This window comes from Anas acuta, chromosome 1 (assembly GCF_963932015.1).
Source record: "Anas acuta chromosome 1, bAnaAcu1.1, whole genome shotgun sequence".
Classification (NCBI taxonomy): Eukaryota; Metazoa; Chordata; class Aves; order Anseriformes; family Anatidae; genus Anas; species Anas acuta.
Genome location: NC_088979.1, coordinates 161,485,459 through 161,505,010, shown reverse-complemented (window position 1 = coordinate 161,505,010; position 19,552 = coordinate 161,485,459). Strand labels below are relative to the sequence as shown.

General features: G+C 43.3%; 1 protein-coding gene across 2 annotated transcripts in view; it reads left to right on the top strand.

The window, feature by feature from the left end:
- The window catches only part of GRIN2B (glutamate ionotropic receptor NMDA type subunit 2B), a 199,309-nt gene that overhangs the window by 170,695 nt on the left and 9,062 nt on the right, over positions 1–19,552 (top strand). For both annotated transcript variants that reach the window (XM_068668982.1, XM_068668983.1), the window contains exons 10-11: positions 3,053–3,282; positions 17,857–18,017. In XM_068668982.1, the coding sequence (XP_068525083.1) occupies positions 3,053–3,282; positions 17,857–18,017 (391 nt within the window). The remainder of the gene's footprint in view (positions 1–3,052; positions 3,283–17,856; positions 18,018–19,552) is intronic.

The following is a 19,552-nucleotide window of genomic DNA, read 5'->3' as shown; positions in this document are numbered from 1 at the left end:
CTTGCCATGAACCTCTCTTGCTTCCAATCCCGGCACCAGCATTTCCTTTGTATTAACTGTGATGCAGATACAGCCCACTTTGAGCTGTGAGTTCAGACTGAAGAGGACAGGGAGGGAGGTAGAAAATGGCTCTGAAGAGAACAGATGTAGATAATAGATAATTTGCTTGGCTTGGGAGACTGAATGTGGCGTCTTTCATCTCTAAAGCACACACTAACGCCAATTTGTTTCTCATTGAGGGGAAATGGGTGCTGGTAACTGGTGCTGGCAGTGGCTGCAGCGCTGCTCTCTTTGAGGCAATCAGCGGGCTCTCTGTTGTCAATCTGCAGTGCTACGTCTCCCCAGAAAGCAGGCAGCTCTACTGGCCCCCCGGCATAGTGCTGTCCTCCAGAGCCCACATCTGTCAGCTGGGCACGTCCCTCCCCTGCTTGGCTCTCTGGCTTGCCAAGTCCAGCTGAGAAAGTGGAAAGCTTATTTCCCTGGGAGTGGGCGAAGAATTATCTTGTAAAGGCAGGAGGAAAGATGGGAACAAGTGAGTGACCTAACTCTGCGGTTCTAAACTTCAGAATACAGCCCAATGAGTTAAAGAGAGGATGGACAGACAGCCTGATAGACAGCATTTTTTGCCTTATTGGCAGGAAGACAATTAGCAAGTTGAACCTGCTGTCATCTCCTTATCTTTACCCCCTGACAAATCAGCACTTCAAACCTTTCTGGGACTTACTGGTCCCAAAATGGGACCAATGATGGGAGAGAGTCCAGAGTGATGGGAGGGAGACAGTTACTGGAAAATGCACTCATTTCCTCCCCAGTCTAGTACTTTGAGTGAATTCATACCATCAGACTAGAGGGAACTGAAAAAAAAAACACCACAAACAAACAAGCATTAATGGGAATGTAGGCAGAACCACATACACAGGGAAGTGGAGAACTCTTATCGCGGAACTGTGTAGGGCCTTCATGACAACTACTCTTAACCACACAGATGTTTGGATACAAGTAAATATTGTTAAACCCATGAGTCTCCTGGGAGGTGTTAATACAGATGTGTAACTGGAAGCAGTTCTTAGCACAGGTGTGCAGCCATGCAGTTATTAAGTTAGCTGAACTGCAGCTGCAGTATCAATATTTCTGAGTAATTAGGAGTGGTACTGCATGATCAGGCAGATATTATCACTGACAGATGTAACGTGAAGATGTAGAAAGCAGCTGCAGAGACTGCAGTGCCTGTTTGGTAATGAGCGCTCTTGCAAATGTTACTTTGGCTGCATTCAAGCTAGTCTACCTCGATTTTCTCTTTAAGGACACCCAAGGATTTCTTTCCAGGACAGGCAGGCATACCTTGGTCTTAGCCCCCAGTTATGTTGGTTTGTTTTTGTTGGTCTCTCAAAGTTTGAGAGCTCAGAAGGATTCGGATCCCTGGTGTGGACTGGAGACCCCCATTGCTGTCTTGGTTTATGGCTGACAAAACAACTGAGCAAGCAGATGGGGTGGTTAGTGGAGAAGGAATTTGTCAAGATTTCCTCACACTCCACAATTCCCACTAGTGTTTTGCAGGGCTTGTGCTCATGTCTTAGGGCAAGTCCACACCTTGCAGTACTGCACCTTACATATGCATGTGGCTTAGATATCTCACTCATTTGAGTAAAAAGGAATTTAAAACTACCACTCCAGAACGTAAAAAAGGCAAGGAGTGTCAAACCATGCTTCTTATAGTAACTTTGCCTCCCTGGCATCTAGAGGCTCCAGTTTTGCCAGGTGATGATTCTACTTAGAACTTGGCGTGCAGTTCCCAGAGTGAAAAATGAGTCCCTTGAACCTTTCAACTGCATTTAGAGTGCACACAGTTAGTGCTTTGAGATGATCCATAAGGTTCCCTGCTCAGCACTTTGGAGAGGAGCTATCAATAGACTTTCTTGCCTTTTGTTTCTGCGCTGGAGCCAACTGTAACCACAGGCAGCAGCACCAGGCTTCAGCCTACCCAAGGAAGGAGGTAAAACATATGGGATACTAAACCAAGGGGTTGCAGAGCCAGGGTAGCACCACTGGAAACGTGACAGGCACTACTTGAACTGTGCCAGAGGGCTCCAGTCCTAAGAGAATCTTCTCAGTGCCTGAAGTAGGATCCTTAGAGTAATTCCAGCTGCAGTCTCCCTGACAGCTTCTCTTGTGCTCAAGTTGAACAAATTTTGGTTTTGGTTCCCATTAATGGCACAAGTGTATGCTGGGGATCTGAGACTGCTGGGAGTCAGACAGGATTTCACAAAGTTTCAGGCATGGTGCTTCATGAGCAAATGTGGCTTTTGGGGTGTGAGTGAGTTTCTACTCTGAAAAGTGAGTTAAGGGGAAAGTATCAACTTTGTAAACGTTGTACTCACTCTTGAAGCTGCTGATTTTCTTGAGAGAGACTGAAGTATATGTCACATGTAGCTTAGATGCAGCACATGGAGAGAGGGAGTTGGTGCTTCTCTAGCTTGTGCATCATCAGAAGACTGGGTAACAAAATGCTCCTGCAGAGGTATTTGCAGAGCCTTGTTATTTCAGATAGTGCTGTTTCTTGCACTGGTCCAAGTACAGTGGTAGCCATATGTTGTACAGGTGTGTATTGAGAGTTCAAGAACAACATCACTGTTGAACTAGAATTGTTCATAATAGATATTATGAATTGAACTAGCTCAAACACCGTTGAGCTAGAAATGAGGATAGAGTGTTTCTAACCAAACTCTTTTTCTATTGACTGTACTTGAACTGAAATTTAATGTTTCAAATCCTGCATTTTCTAATCAGGTACATTATATAAGGCTTCACTGGAAATCTGTGAGATAGAATAAATACAGAAACCTGGGGATATTTTAAAAATTCACTTTTCAGGGTCATGGTTTGCTTAGATATAGTGTCTTGAACACATGGGTGCACAGCTGTGGATATTCATCTCATGTGGGAATATCACTGCTCTTAACTCTGAAGTCAAGGTGTGTATGTAAGGAGAAATGTATTCCTCTCACTTGTTTTGAGATACTCACTGTGGGGTCTTGTTTCTCAATCACTCTAGAGCCAGGAGGTCCCTCTTTCACCATTGGCAAAGCTATCTGGTTGCTGTGGGGGCTGGTGTTCAACAACTCTGTGCCAGTGCAGAATCCCAAGGGTACCACTAGCAAGATCATGGTGTCAGTGTGGGCCTTTTTTGCTGTCATCTTCCTGGCCAGCTACACTGCCAATCTGGCTGCCTTCATGATCCAAGAAGAATACGTGGACCAGGTGTCTGGCTTGAGCGACAAAAAGGTAATGGATCCACCCAAACCCCTAAAGCAGCCTTCTTCACAGAAGAGACTGCTCTACCCTTTCTCCTTTGCTTTTACTAGGAAAATGTTCAGGTTTTGTCAGTTGCAATGTTTCTGTAGTCCCTCATTTTAATAGCACAACTGCTCTTTTCTGGTATTCAATTGCATTTTTACACATTTTAAGCACTTCAGAAATGAATTATGGAAACCGAACTGAACTGTGTTTACTTGAATGATCCCAAACAACATTTTGATTGGCAGCAAGAAATGAATTAATGCTCCTTTGGAAGTGACGTGTATAATGGCTGTAACCTGTTTATTGAGGATGAAATAATTTGTCTGTGTGGGAACTGTGACCATTAGGCTAGCAAATATGACAGTTTATTCTGGGGACAAGTTCTGCCCATGGGGGTAAATCAGCTCGGCTTTGAGGATTTACTGTTGCTTGCATTTTAAGTTATACTGCCATTTTTTCAAGGCTTAGCAGAAGAGATCATTCCCTGTTCAGAATGTGTTTCACTGCCTTGTTTACATGCACTGAATTTTGTTCTCGCAGAACATTTGCTTTTGCTGGGCTTTGCAAACCGAGGATTTTGAGGAGATTGCTCATGCATGCAGGGTAGCACTGTCTGGCTCATGAGGGTCTGAAGCTGTGCACACTGCTTTATTTTTGTTTTGTTGCAAGGTTACTCACAAGGAATTGAGTTCTGTGAGGCTCGATTACCCATGCTGAATTTGTTACTCAGTCACTGGGGCTGCTTAACGGGTCATGTCATTGTAGGGCAACTAAAGGGCAACAGGGTACACACATCATTATTGAGGATGGCAGCAAGAAGGTGTTAGTTTGCTGCTGCTGGACTGGTTTTAGTTACTGTCTCTTGAGTCCCCCATGACAGTCTAGAAATAAATCGCGGCCAGGCCCCCTGTATATACCGTGTCCTGTGCTGCATGATGGAAATTCTGTAATGGATTCATTTTTAAGAGTTTTTTTCCTTTTTTTTTTTTTTTTTCCTGGAATGAAATATGACACAGAATAATATAATCCATGCAAAAGTGCTCCCGTTATTTGTTTTAATTCCAACCTCAATTTGTTCCACAGTGTCTCCACAATTGCAGCGTGTTGTGGAGGGGGGGTAAGAAGGAGGTTGTTTTTCTGACGGGCAGAGGTTGTAGCAGAGACACCTGAGAAGCTGTGGACTCCCTCAGACTGAAAGACACTGTTCAAAACCAGCCAGCCCTACCAGAGTTAACATTAGTTTGTCATCATTAGGTTTTCAACTGTTTGAGCTAAATGAGGTAGTTCATACCTGTGATCTATTGTTTCAGGCTGTGCCTAGGTTCATGGAGAGAGCTATGCTTTCATCCTCATGTATTTCAAAATACTTTCCATACCTGCAGAGATATGTGTGTGAAATACCAATTGAAAGTGGTAACTCCTGGAGCTTCATAGAGGCTTTGGATATAGGTCTCTAGTCCTATTTTGGTCAATATCACTGTAAGGTTGCCTGTGTGTATTGGATTGAGGTCATTTTCTTTTGCTTTTCTTTGCTTACATACCTCTGTTTGCTTTTGCTTACCTAAAGCACTTGCTGGGTGTCTTGGGGAAGAAAAAGACCACAGCACATACTCAGCTGATTGTGATGTGCCTCAAACACAGCTGCTAGTGCAAGTACAACATATGGGTAAAATTATGATCTACCACAGCATCTGGAACCAGATGAAAATTCACTGGTAAAAACTGAAGGCCAACTGCTGCCTCTGGAGAATAAAGACAGGTGGGAAAAGCTCTGTCCAAAAGGCTGAGTGAGCAACCTTGATCTGCTGGGCTCTTGGATTTCCACTCTGAACATGCAGAGGAGCCTTGCAGAATTTGAGACCAGCTATTCAGGTGCCCATTGCCTTGCTTCAGGATGCCCTAGTTGGGAAATTCACCTTTCTGATCTCCTCTCTTTCCCCATTTCAAAGCTTGCACACTGCACATACCCCAGAGATGGAGGTGTGTTGTGCTCTTCCTCCCTTTTCCTGCCAGCTTAAATTAGCTGCTTCAGATTTTCAAAGGAGGTCTCCTTGGATGCTGTGGGCCTTGCCCAGGAAGAGCTGCTCCAAGAGCTGCCTACAGCTGTTGACCTGCTGCTTCCCCACAAGAGCAGGCTGAAATGTTTCAGCTGTCTAAGAACTGGGATGGTATCTTGGCAGTGCCCCAGCATTTCCTTTCTAGTGAAAGACAGGAACTAACATCAAGGCTCTGATGTGCTGTGGGGATGCTTGAGCAGACCTGTCCGAGCTGGACTAGAGCAGAGACCTCTGCACCAGGGTGGTAGGTTGGATGGAGGGTACCTGGAGACTCGCCGTGCTGAGCTTCATAACCTCTGCTGCTCTTCTCCCCTGGCCCTGAGGGTGCACCGTGGTGATGTTCACCCTGCTCGGTGCCACCCGTTTGTGCTCAGCTGCCAAGAATTGACGCCAGAACTGACCCAGGAACCCAAATTCCCCCACATTAACCCTTGCAGCTGCTAAATAACAGATCAAACTGTGTCTCTTAAAGCCAGTGCAGGCATGGGCAGGTTCAGGGAGGAGAAACTTGCTCCTCCTGCACAGTGGTGCTGGCCCTGCATGTCCTGCAAGCAAAGAGCTGATGGCCTCTCCCTTCCAGCCATGCGCTCCTGGCTTGCCCTTCTCCTGCACTGATGCCAAACCATCACCTGTCACCTCTGCCAGGCCACCTTGTGCAGCAGCATGGCTGGATGTGGTCCCAGCTGCATTTGCCCAGGGGCTGCTGCAGCCACCACCCCTGCAAAAGCCTGGCCAGCAAGGTGGCCTGTCACAGGGTATCACGGCTAGCTCCCAGGTCTGGATCTTGTCTGTCTGTAATCAGGAGATGTAACCCAATTTCCTATAACCGGAGAGCTTCAGAAACATTAGAGAAACAAATGCCTGTGGTATTTTGGTCTAACGAAGGCAATAAATACAGGAAAGATTACATAAAATGAGCTAATGTGTGAAATAATCTAATAGCTATACATAATTTCCATTCATATACAGTAGTAATAGAATAAAAGCAAATGTGGACAGCCAGCAGGACATTTAAATAAAATAATTTAGAATGCAGTAGGTTAATAATAATAATAATAATAATAACAAAAAAGTATCCATGCCTATAAATTAGTTGAAAATGCCAAAGAAGCTAATAAAGTATCAAAATGGTAATTTCGTAATTGACATAAAAAGGAAAGAAATGGATTTGTGTATGCCTGCAAATTAGTATAGATTGCTGGAATTTCACATGTATTTGACTTATTTGTTTTTAAGAAGTTAAGGAAATGTTGAGACAATGGGTTTACTTCTATGCAGCATAGGTCAGCTAATTTTTCTGAATGAATACCTTTTATTTCAAAAAAAATAAATTTGGAGTTTAAACTGGACAATTTTTATTACTGAAAAAAATCTTGGGAGTGTGCAAGAAGGCAGAGAGAAATTCTGATTTTTCCCCAAGTAGATCATTTCAGTATACTTTTTAAAAAAACATTTTATTCGATATTTCTGATGTGTATTTTTTAATTTCTTATTTTCTAAAGGCACTAATCATAAAATTGACCTACACTTAAGAAAAAGGAAAAAAAAAAAAGATGTTTCTGTAATGAAGGAAGGGGATGGAAAGAGATAACTGAAAGACAAAGAAACACAGTATTCTGAGGTGGATTAAGCATTTCAGGTTGATACAAAGCAAAAATCTCGCTGAAGAAACTGCAAAAATGAATCTGCTTTATTCCTGCACTAATAGATGCTTGGCCATGAAACTGAAAAATGAATTATTTCCCACATTGTACTCTGCGGCACATTAAATGTAAATTATACAAGGATCCTAGATATCCAGAACACTTAAGCATGTGCTTAACTTTGCGCTCATGAGTGGTGATATTAAAGTCAATGGGCTATTATTCACATGATTGAAGTTAAATGCCTTTCTGAGCTTGCGGCTTTTGTACAACAAATACCTGCTCTGGAGAAGGCTAGGAGAAGTGCAGAGCAGACATAGCTGCCAGACAGAAATTTTTCCAAAGAGACCATAAGTGGGGCTCGGTCTTCAACCCAGAAAGGTGCATCAGAGGGAAGACTGTCTAAGTGTATGGCTTGGAGGCAGCACAAATCTTCCACAGGATTACACATTTACTGTGTATGGACAGTTGTGGTACTTTCACAGATTTCTGCATGACACAAAGGAAATTTTATGTGGCAATGTCCAATAGCAGAAAATATATAATACTCTCAATAGCAGTATGATTTTTACTGTCAGAAAACCTCTGTGGTGATTAAAAATTAGCTAGAAAAAAGTAAAACCATGCCATTTCCAGTGGAGACCATGCCCAGTCCTCTTGTGATAAATCAGAGCCTTTCTTCAAAATCCGTAGAGCCCTAGACTGAGACACATCCTACTTGGCCAAAAAATAAAGAAATAGTGTCCCCAAACCTTACACCATAAAGATGAATTTCTTTCCACAGTGCTTCTCTGGGGGTGACATTTTCCTGTAAATAAGTTGAACTGCATTCAGTCTTTTGTTTCTGTATGACCTTTATATATAACATTAGCGGTACCGACTAGTGGTTGATAGGACAAATGTTGGTTCATAGTGAAGTGCAAAAATTCAGACCTCTGAAAAGCTCAAATTTTATGCCTTAAAATCTGATGTTTTCTCTGTATCTATTTGTAAATCATCATATAAAAATAGTAAATAGTGCAGTATATGCAGTTTAATTGCATATTATTCTAAAATCTCCAAAGTAATAAATAAGTACAGCTTATAACGTTAGTAATACATCTTTCTAACCAGTGACTTACATTTACTGTGTACATAAATATGAACACAGATAATCTTTTATAATTGTAGATGGGTCCATTTATCATAGATATAATCATCCTTCATTCTTCAGCTTGGCATAGTCTTTATGTTTTTTGAAATCCTTTCAGCAAACCTCCATGTCCATGCTAAAAAGTGATTCAGTAGTTTTATGACTATAAATCTATAAATGTTTAAAGCCAGTGTAGTTTCAAGCGTGTGTTCCCCCCCAACCCTCCACTCCCTTCAGTTTTACTTTTGTTGTCATTCCCCCTCTTTTTTAAGCTCAGTGCTGTGTAGCATTGAGCAGCAAGGAGGCTGCGATATGCTTTAGCTCAGCCTCTCAGTATACTCTCTTTTTTGTCAATCAGGAGGGATTTAGCAGCAGTAAAAACTTGTAATGGGACTCTTCAGGATTAGTGGCAGTTTAAATGCAATTGGGAGCTTGAGCAGGTAGAATGCAAAGGGAGGAGATACACAAAGCAAGACCGTAGGCTGAGTCTATCCTTGCTGGAAAGGGAAGAGTGCAGCACAACCCTTCTGGCTTTGCTTGTGGTGCAGGTGGAGGCTGCTGGAGGAGGCAGGTCAGCTACATAGGCACAGAGCATTCCTTAGCTTCCGGCTTTTTCATTCCTCCTTGCATTTCCTGAGCCTCAGTCATGGCCAGCCCTTCCTTTTCATCCTCCTTCTCACCGCCTCTCGCAGCTTGCCCTTTGGAGATGCTGGGCAAACTTGGTTGCTTCTGTGCTAATTGCTTGGCAGCCTGGAAAACGTTGTCTTTGGAGAGTTGCATAACGGGAGGGGGGAGGGAAGCAAAGGATTGTCCTGCTTCTTGCATTGGTGTAAGTCAGCAGAGAAAGAGGCGATGAATATTTTTATTTATTATTTATACAGTGCCATAAATGTACTTGGCACTCTGCAGTCAAATAAAAGATAATGGCCCTGATGCCAGGATTTGGCAGCCTGAAAGGTGAGAGCTGGCCTTCTTCGTCTGAATGATCAGGAATGAAATCCTTGTGGGAAAGGGATGGAAGGATGAAATCTACATGATTTAAAAAAACAACAACAAACAACAACCCCCCAGCTCGCTGCAAATTTTATTGCTTTAGTCTAGCAACAAGTTGCCAAAGTGGGTGGGCTACTGTTTGTGCTTGAAAGATAAGAGGTTCTGAACTGCCTTTCTTAGTAAAGATGGCTGAAAACCAGAGTTCCTCCCTCCTCCACCAAACTACATAATTTGTTTCATAATTTGTTAACCAGCTGTCTCATGTGCAAACAAAGCAGATTTCAAATTCCTCTGTACTTAGCTGCCACCTCTCCTCTCAAGGTCTTTTTCATCAGTCAATTTTCTCCCTCTGAATGAACATGTACACTTCCAATGGTATTAACATAAGCGTGCTAACCAGCATCTTTCTGGCTCACTAATTTCTGTTTTGTGCTTGCCCGAGATTATTCAGAATGTGCCTTTTGCCCCATTGTGTCTGACTTCCAAAGAAACTGACTTCCAAGGATGAAATATATGACATGATTTGATGCTGGGAGAAACAGGTTATCTCCAGCTTTCATATGTGCAAGCAAAACTTGAGTGTCCTGTGGGTAATACCACATAGCCCACATAATTGTAACAGATATGACTGTGTGCATATCTGATACCACACCTACTAGTATTGGGGCTGTGCAAGGAGCTTTCATGTCTGGCTGGTGAAGCTCAGCGATTCTACTATAGGTGCTGTTTTCTGGTCAAGCTTGAGAGACACCTAACAGTGTGGCTGCCATGAAGCCTGTAGCCTGACAAATATGTCCTGAGGAAATTTTAAAACCTTGGTGTTATCTTTTGGCTGGAGAGGCTGCACAGGTTCCACGCAATGCTCACGCACTTGGCAGCTGGGTGGTACTGTCCCAGGAGATGCCTGTTTTTTCTGGCAGTGGGTGGACTCTGTCCATGTGTGGGTCTGATCCCTGAATGGAGGCCTACGCCTGGGGTGTCCATAAGACCTGGGCCAGCAGAAGGGCTGTGTGGTCCCAGCATGTGCGTATAGATCTGGCTGCAGAAGATGTGGGACCCCTTAAATGCCATCTGTGAGGCATCAGGCTGCCCTGCTTGAGGTTTGCAGTCTTCTGCTCTGTGCAGAAGCAGCACAGAGCAGGTCTGCACGGAGCAATGCAGCTAGCAACGAGGCTGCACAGTCCTACTGTGTGCACTGCTCTGGCAATAACTGCATGTGATGGAGGCTTCTTCCACCAATTGGGTTTCTGCTTTCATCTCAATTATTTTACAAGGGCAACTATTTTTAAAGCTGCTATATTTGAACTCCTTTCTTTTGCTTTCACCTGCCCCCGCCCCCCACACCTCTGCATTGTCCCTAGTTGCTCTGTTCCCTTCCCTGACCCACACGTGTTACTGTTTCACCACCAAACATTCATAGACATTTTTCTTCTTTTTGTGGGTCTGACCCACTCTACATCTTCTTTTAGAACTGGCTTTAATCTAATTCTTTGCCAAATTTGTTGCTGTCAGCTGCAGTAACTGATAACTCCTTTCTCAGACTTATCTAGAGGAATTCATGGGTGAAAGTGCTATGCAAAATAAGAAACATCACAGGGTGTTTAACAATACGATAAACAACAAAATGAAGGTCTGAGGAAGCACAAGGATTTTTTATGACCTTCCAAAACTAACTTACTGAGTTGTATTGGAGTTGTATTAGATTTGGATTTGATGCTGTTTGTTCCTTTTTTTTTTTTAATGTCAAGGACTGTTGTTTGACTGGTGAAGACAAGAAACACTGCGGTTTTAGGGCTGGTTTCTGTTTGGGGCCTGACAATCAGGAAGAGCTGATGAGGCCACCTATAAGGAGTCTCAGCCATTGCTGAGGAGGTGGAAAGTCATATTGCGAGGGAATACAGAAGATGAAGAAAATTGGAGCTAGGAGAAAAGGAAGGTCTGAAAATTTGTAGTCACTTGGAAGTGCCTATGAGTTCCACGTTGGGACTTAAAAAAATGTCAGTAATGTCAAAGCTTGGTGACTGTACAGAGGAGAGAAGGATGTTTTAGGAGTGAAGCTTGAGAAACATCTGTACAAGAGATTCATGAGTAATAGAAGAAAGAGCAGCACAGTCTCTTTAGTCTGCTGTCCTCACAGATTATTGTACCAGTGCTGTGATCTAGGTTTGAAGTGTGATTTTTTTGCCTATGCTGTTGTGCTGGCACACTCCTAGTTGGGATGCTGCTGTAGCAATATAAAAGTGCCCTGAACCAACATACCAATAGAGCAGCCACCTGGGAATCTGTAGAGCACTTCCTCTACCAGCACAGATGATGGGACACAATTAGGCGGAAGTGCCTATGTACATGGTCAAGCTGGATGATGAAAAGAATAAGGAAAAGCCCTGCAGATGGTGCTGGCAGTGATGACTGACATTCCAGAAACAAACTGGTCACCACCTGAATGCAGATCAGTACACAGTTACAGCTTTGAAGACTTTGCAAGCTGCAGATAACAAGAGTAAAGGACAGGGTGGAAAAGGTATAATATAGAGAGGCAAAGAGGAGAATAATAGTGAGCATTATCTCTTACTTTGCCTTTATTTCCTTGGCTTCGTGTTTCTGTGAGTTTTTAAAATGTAATGTTCTTTCAGCATCTTGGAGTCCTGATCAGATTGTTCTTGGTGCAGTGGAGGTTGGGAGCATGTCCACTGACCAAAGGCAAGTCAAGGAAAGCCAAACTGGATACAACCAAAGGACAGCAGCAAGAACAGATGGAGGTGTAGATAACACAGAAAACAAACAAACAAACAAACAAACAAAAAAAACTCTGAGAGAACTGGGCTTCTTTATCCTCTGTGTTGGAATATGGGGAAAAAATAGTTCAACGGTGTTCAAAAACATAAAAGTCACCTTCAGAGAGGAAAAGACTATTTCAATTTCCCTATCTGTGGTGAAGATCACAGAAAAATAGTGTACTTGGATTGCAGCAGGAAGGCTTTAGTTCAGACACTTGGATGAACTTCCCAATAGCAAAGCTGGGGTAGGTTGCCAAGGGAATGGGGAGTCTCCAAGGGTTGCCATCTTCCACAGAAGGCTGGATGAAGAGCTGTCAGGAATGGTGGTTTCTAGGAGAGTCCCACCAGAGAAAAAAAGGACAGAGCAGACAACTTCTCGAGGCCAATTCCAGCTCTGTGATTTGTGACATTGTTCATGGCATGGCTTGGGCAACAACAATGAAGTATTTGGGGAATATGAAAAGGACAAGGCTCCTTTCTTTGAGAGTCATCCATTAGCTATGAAGGGGTTCCTTTCTTGGCTGAAACAAAGGATAAAGAAACACAGCATCCTGTGCAAGATGTGCTGCCGCGGTCACAAGTAGTCTGTCAAGCCATAAATGTAGGGGAAAGAGCTACTTTGGAGTTAGACCTGAAAACCACTGACCTAGCCTTTAATTTTTAACAAGTTCTGGTCAAATATCCTGACTGGACTCTTAGGCAATGTAGAGAGGTTGTGCTAAAATTATGCACTTGAGCACGGACTATGCTTTTCTAGCCTTATGTCACTAAATCTTATGTTACAGTTCACTAATTAATGCCATCTTTTTTAGAGATATTTGGCCTGTGTCACAACAGATATCTGCTGGTTGTAAGCCTGCCAAAAGAGCAAGCAGATTGCTGCTTATAGGTGTCTGCGCAAAAGCTTGTGACTGATGCCCTGATGGGCAAGTTCAAGAGAATGGTGAGCATTTTGGGCTGTCTGCTACCCACATCTTTTGGCTACCTATGCTTTTGGTGGGAGAAGCTGTCCAAATGGTCCAGAGGCTAAATTTAGTTGTACAAATGCAGATGTCTAGAGCCAATACTGGAGTATTCAAAATACCCTCAGGTATCTGGCAGATCTGACTCTGGGGCTACAAGGGACCTGTTCCCTGGGTGAAATTCCCTAGGGCATTTCAAATAGCACTTACACACTAGGTCAAATAAACTGAACCCGGAGTATCTAACACGGGCTCAAGCTCTTTTGGATTTGAAGGTAACAGCAAAGCTGAACCTAGGGACCTTATTTTGGAGGGTCAGAGCTGTGGAGCTTCATGCAGGAGAAAATTTAATCAGAGGGTCTGGGCCTTACAAAGTGAAAGGAGCCACCACAGAGAAGCTGTGTAGGTATAAGATACTACACACACACACACACACACATACCCAGTTTTACCAGCTCATTGTGTTATGCAGCAGAGGATTATCTTTATTAAGAAGTGTAAAAGTGGATCGACAGATGAAAAAGAGCCTTTTTGCTGTAAGACCTGCTGAGTTTGGGAAACTGCATTCAGTGCTATTGGCAAACACTTTACAGTGTAAACAGGGTCTACATCAGGCAGATAAATAAGTGCAGATGCGCTTTTCTGTATGAACCATTTGGTGATAGACAATATCTTTAAAAAAAATTCTCATCAGATTAATTGTGGCCAATTAGCTATAACCCTTTCCCCTCATTCCTGAATCCCCTCCAATCCTGGCTGCCTGAATGGGAAGAGCTCCTATCACCTGTTTCATTATGCAGATTGATATTCGAACATCTGAGAACAATGCTGCTTTCTGCACGGCACGGCTCCAAATTGCTAATGAAACGTCTCTGCCAGACAAGTCACTTAAACCCGCTCCCACTGCTGCTGCCGACAGTGCTCACAGCAAGCTGCGAGGAGGGAGCAGGAAAGGGGCTCTCCACTCAGGGCGTGCTAATAGCCCCCAGCGTGTGTGTTTATGGCTCTCCAGAGCAGTGAGATCTCTGCCCTCTGACTCTGAAGAGTTACATTCACAAACCTGTGGTCTGATTTGGACTTAATCTTCCTTGATTTCAATTTATTGAGTGAGGGGTTGAGGAGGTGGGCAGCCTCCAGGCTCTGAACATTGTTACTGCCTGTCCCAGAGCTGCCTTCAGTCTTGCCCCTCAGGCATGCTCGGTGTCTGCTTCCCGCCCCCAGGTCAGATGAGGCAAGGACCCATCTGTAGCATCCGCCTCCCGCCTAAATTTAATGTGAAGCCAGCTGTCTAAGGGATCTTCTCTCACAGGTGAGAGGCTGTCACATCACCTCGTATATGATGGGAGCATCTCATGACTGAGATCCCATGGTAAGCAAGCAGGAGGCTGCAGATGAGGTGCACCTCTACCCAGGGCTCAGTGGGTGCAGGTCTGCAGGGGAGCCTTGCGGGTTCCCCCCTGAGCAGTATCCCCTTGAGGTCAGTAGGGCTGGGTGGCAGGACAGGTCCTTCTGCAGGCAGGTATGAAGTGGGGCTTCTACATGTACAGACCCTGTTTGCCACTCCCTGTGACTCTCTGCAGCCAGGTTTGCTCAGCAACCTGTGTGGTTGCTTCCCTTCCCTTCCCCTGCTATCACTGTATTTCTTGCAGAAGCCTCACATATCTCCTGTTTGCAGATGCCTGGGGCATGGTAACTATGACTTAGGGCCCTGACAGTGGTAATGATTACATGAAATTATGCAAGAGCTCCCTCATTAATCTAAATTCTGACCATTTCTGTCAATATCTGCAGTTAATTCCTTTATCAATATTTACTGAGACCTTGAGATTACTTCTACACAGGCTGTCTCTATGTAATGGCCCCGGCATTGTGCCTCAGCTCCTGCCTCACATCTCTCAGACTCCTTTTAGATCAGTGTGCCAAAGCACCCTGCTACCTGGTGCTGACACCCTTGATTCAGACCCACTCTCCCAGCCTTTGGAAGAAGCCATATGAGTGTCTCTCATTACTAAAATCTTGCACAGCAGTGCCAATGAACTTTCCTCCTTATGGGTCTTCTCCATTTCCTCCACAGAAGTTCCTCTGCCTTGTTGCCAGGAAAGGACACACTACATCCCTGGCTGTCCCATACATTTTCCCTTACATGCCTCCTTGCTCCTTCATTATGAGTTGAGTTGTGTGGGGCACAAGTGAGCTAAGGTAGATGCAGCAGTTTCTGTTTCTGGAGAGCTCTTAGCAGATCCCTCCATCCCTGGATGGAGCTGTGCCCAGCTACTGTCGAGCAGCAAATATCAGTAATTTTCAGCTGCCATTTCCTGATAGCAAGTTGCATGCAGGTGCCAGTATTAGTCTTCAGACATGGAAAAGTTAGCTGCTTTTTTACTGTCTCCATGGACTGTGGAGCCTACTGGGCATCAGTTGCTTTCAGCTTTGCAAACACAAATCCAGGAGGCTGGGGATGAGTACGTGTTCCCCTTAGACATTAAAGCTAAAGACCTATGGTGTAGGGCCCATGTGGATCCTTTCAGACTGTTTCCTGTCTCGTTCTTCACCACTCTATGGTTGAAATGTGTGTGCATGTGGGTGTGTGGAGAAGAATTTGCATTTGCAGATCTGGTCTGACTGAGGAATGAACAGGGAGTGAGGGGTGATAAGTGAATGTGTAGTACATGGGTTTGTAGAAGCCATCAGCCTGGCTTTCTTCTCTGGAAACACACTTTTCCGGTTGCCAGAAAAAGTCTTTTTCCTCAGGAGGAATGCTTTCATTTATTTATTGGTTGCCTGGAAGGTTAAAAATGAAATATAGGGCCTTTTGCCCCTGGCTGGTTTATACTAAGACGAGCCGTAATGAAGGATCGTTCAGAGATGTCATTTTCTGTATCACAGCTCTGCCTCAGTCTATAATCCTTTTTTACTCCATTTCATAGGCAAGCAATGGAAGCAGACAAAACTAGAGATTGCATCACAGGATGGAGGGAGGAGGTATAAACTGAATGTTGGATGGAGCCTACTTTTCTCTTAACACTTTTTGGGCTCATAGAGAGGCTCTCATAGCTGCTGCCCTTCCAAAGGGCATGCTGAAGCTGAAGGCACAGCAATATTTGTCAGGCTTGCCTGCTTGCCTTGCTGTCTTGCCTCTGCTGGAGGGCTCTGGGGAATGGGGACTCATCTGCCTTCAACTTTGGGTTCTGCAGCTTCTTGGGAAAAAGTTGCCACTTTTTCCAAAGTTGCCTACTTTAGAAAGTCATGTTTTAGCATTCCAGGGGAAAGACTGTGTTACCTTGTGCCTGATATGGCAATGCCCTTCTTGTGAGGGGTCCCCTAAGCTGCTGCTATAATCAGCATGGTACTAAAGAACAATTTTTTATGTTGCAGTGATTTTTCTCCCATCAAAGTTTGCTTTCAGTACAGGTTTTGATAGCTATGAATTTGTCTTCATCCCTTGAGAGTGTGACAAGGTTCTAAGAGGCACCTTACTGCCTGTTTTATGCTATGTGAAACCTTTTTTTCACTGATGTGCCAACACATGTTTCAAAAAACGGATTTGATATTTCCTACTGGCTTAAAGCAGTAGGACATGTGGTTTGTCTCACACACATATGCACATATGAGCCGGCCCATCTCTTCACACAAATTGGAGAGATGATTCCCTGCACAGCCAGATCAGTTAACTGATACAGAGAAGTAGGTGCAATAAATTCATTCTGGTGATGTGAACCATGCCTTCAGGTATCCACAGACACAGGTCCTAACTGGTCTGTTTCCTGAAATGCTGTGAATGAGATACACTGCTTTAGCAGATACTCTGCAGCTGGGTTAAGGAGGTTCAGACTGGCTTTGAGCAGAATTCAAGAACCAAGCCTGACTGCAAGCTTTTGAATCTACAGCTATAGACAGTAGCCAGATTTCCACCACAGAAGACAGCAGTGCATGACTGCACGTATTGATGTCTCTGGTGAACTGTTGCCATTAAATGGGTTTGGTCTGACTGTTAGCATGTTCTTAGCATGCTTCTTAAGATTACCCAAATAAGCAGTCTCAGATGAGAATGAAAACTAGCACTGTTAGATGCATCAAAAGATGAGGGGGGCTTCCCTCCATCTGAACTACCTGTGCATATTTTCATTTACTGCTTATTCAGTTCTTGGCTTACAATTCTGTGCTCCTTCCCGTCTGCTGGTTCTGAGGGTTTTAAGCAGTCTTGATAATTGACAGTCTAAATTTTACTGCTCATAAAACCCCAGAGAGCATTGATTATGACTTGAGTTAAGCAAGTGGCATATAAAATCTCACAGCCTTGCAGCCGTAGGGGAATGTTATGATGAATGTATTTCTTGGGAGCAGCAAAAGGTTTTGAGTATTCTGCCAGCTGTGTTCTGGGCATCAAACGCTACTAGTGACTTGCAACCACTGATAGGATTTCATTTGGGACATTTGCCCAAAAGTCTGAAAGCTGATACTTCATTTGGTGAAATGGGCGGGAGGTGTTTTGAGAGGCCTCTCTCCTCATTAATTGCTTTTCCACTTCAGTCAGAATCAGGAAGTGCAAACGCATCGATAAAACTGAAAAAGATACTTCTTAGAAACTAAATGACACTACGTGGATAAAATTCACATAGATTTTATTGAAAATCTTTCGTTGACTGTGTTCCAAAGCTGCTGTTACCTTTCTTTTCCTTTTCCCCTTTTCCTTTTATCTAACCTCCTTCTAATCTCTGATCACTGGCTATTTTATGTACTTTATCCAGAGTGGACAAAAGACCAGATTGCTCAGTTTTGTTTCTTGGTTCTTAGACACTAACAGGAGATGTTTGTCTTTGAAAACAATGAAGTATAGTATCTTCTCTCAATAATGTTTTCCACCTGATAGTAAAATAAACAGCTACCTTCTGTGTTGCAATGGACACAGGGTCTTTGGTGAGAGTGTGTTATCCCATGCAGATGATTGCTTCCTGCTGAAAGATTGTGAGAAATGTTCTTTTTCTGTTTCTCCAGTTCCAGAAACCCAATGACTTCTCACCCCCTTTCCGTTTTGGGACAGTTCCCAATGGCAGCACAGAAAGGAACATCCGCAACAACTACCCTGAAATGCACAGCTACATGGTGAAGTTCAATCAGAGAGGGGTGGATGATGCACTATTCTCACTGAAGACTGGGTGAGGCTTACTTCTTCCAAACTTACTAACACCAGAAATGTGACTTCTTATCATGCTTGTCTGGGAAAATTTTTGTGGGTTTTGGAAAGTGAACCTCCATTATCATTCCATGATTACAAGTGTAGCTAGACTGCACACACACAGGAGAGTATTCTTGTGATTCTTTTAGCCTTTTTGCCTTTTTTAAAATTCACATCTGTATAAGAGTTTCTGTTTTTGCTATACTTACAAGATTTTTGAAGAAAAAAAAAGAAAAAAAAAAAAAAAAGAGTTTCTGTACCTTGTGTATATTAGCCTTGTGTGTATTAGTCCCAAAGATCTTGCTTCAGCAAGCTCTTTCATGCTGATGGGCCCTTATGCATAAACACGAAAAGCTCACAGACCTCTGTGGGCAAAGTTCTTTTCAGAGCATTTGTGTTGTCATCTGGAAATTCCTTTATTTTCTCTCCTTCTGTGTATAAAAAACATTATGTTTAATCAGGATGCTGAAACAATCTTTAGACTAATCCCACTCCAGTGTATAGCTTATATAGTGTAATAGAAGGTGTGCTTGAAGCAAATAGTTTGCAAGTAGCCCTTCTCTCTGGAGTATTATAGTATTAAAAGCTGACCAAAATGTTGCTTGAATATTAAGGAACTATATAAAAAGGGGGTATTTCCTTGGGTAATTTGGGAACTGTGGGAAAAATCATTAGCAAAAAGTATCTTCAAACATCTCACTCTATTTTAATAGCAGTGAATCTGTAGAGGAGCTAACTTAAAACTCCAATTAGTCTTTGTAAGCCTTTGTCCCTTTTAATTAAAAGCCTCCTTTTAGAGCTGACCATTTTGGTTGTCAGAAATCAGCCCCAGTGAAAAAAACATTCTCTCTTACACCCATGTCACAGTGTTATGAGAGAGTTCATTCCAAAGCACGAATGAAGATGTTCAGCCAATTTAATTACTAGATTGACTGAATATTCCTAAACCTGTTTGCCAGGTTCAGAGGCACACAGCCCATTATAAATGATTGTACCATTTTTGGATACCGTCCTGGGAAGGTACATTTGCCAGTATAGTCATCATCCAGGAAATAAATATGCTCTGTCCTGGAAATACATAGATGAAATAGAGCTCGTCACTTGTGGTAGATGTCATCCTGGCTTCATATCCACTCTTGGACAAACTTCCCTACAGATATGCACTTAAACTGAGATAATCACCATCCTGGAAATATATGTTCAGGAGATGGACTGAAAAGATATTGTGGGTGTGAGAATGCGTGAGGTGGAAGGTCTTTGGTCTTTTACCAGAAAGAGCTTCATTTCAGGTCTAGTGGGAGGATTTACTCATTGGCTGTCTCTGGTTGTATGGAAGATGTAACCCCCTAATTCCCCACTCCCAAATCAATTTGTTGAGGTGAAAGGTGAAAGGAAGGTTCTCATCAGTCTGTTGTGCTGTCTGCCCATCCCAAACTATAAAGGGTATTTCTCTGTGTTGAAATAGACACTTGTGGTTTTCAGCTGAACAGTCTTTACAAAAGAGCTACTTAGCAT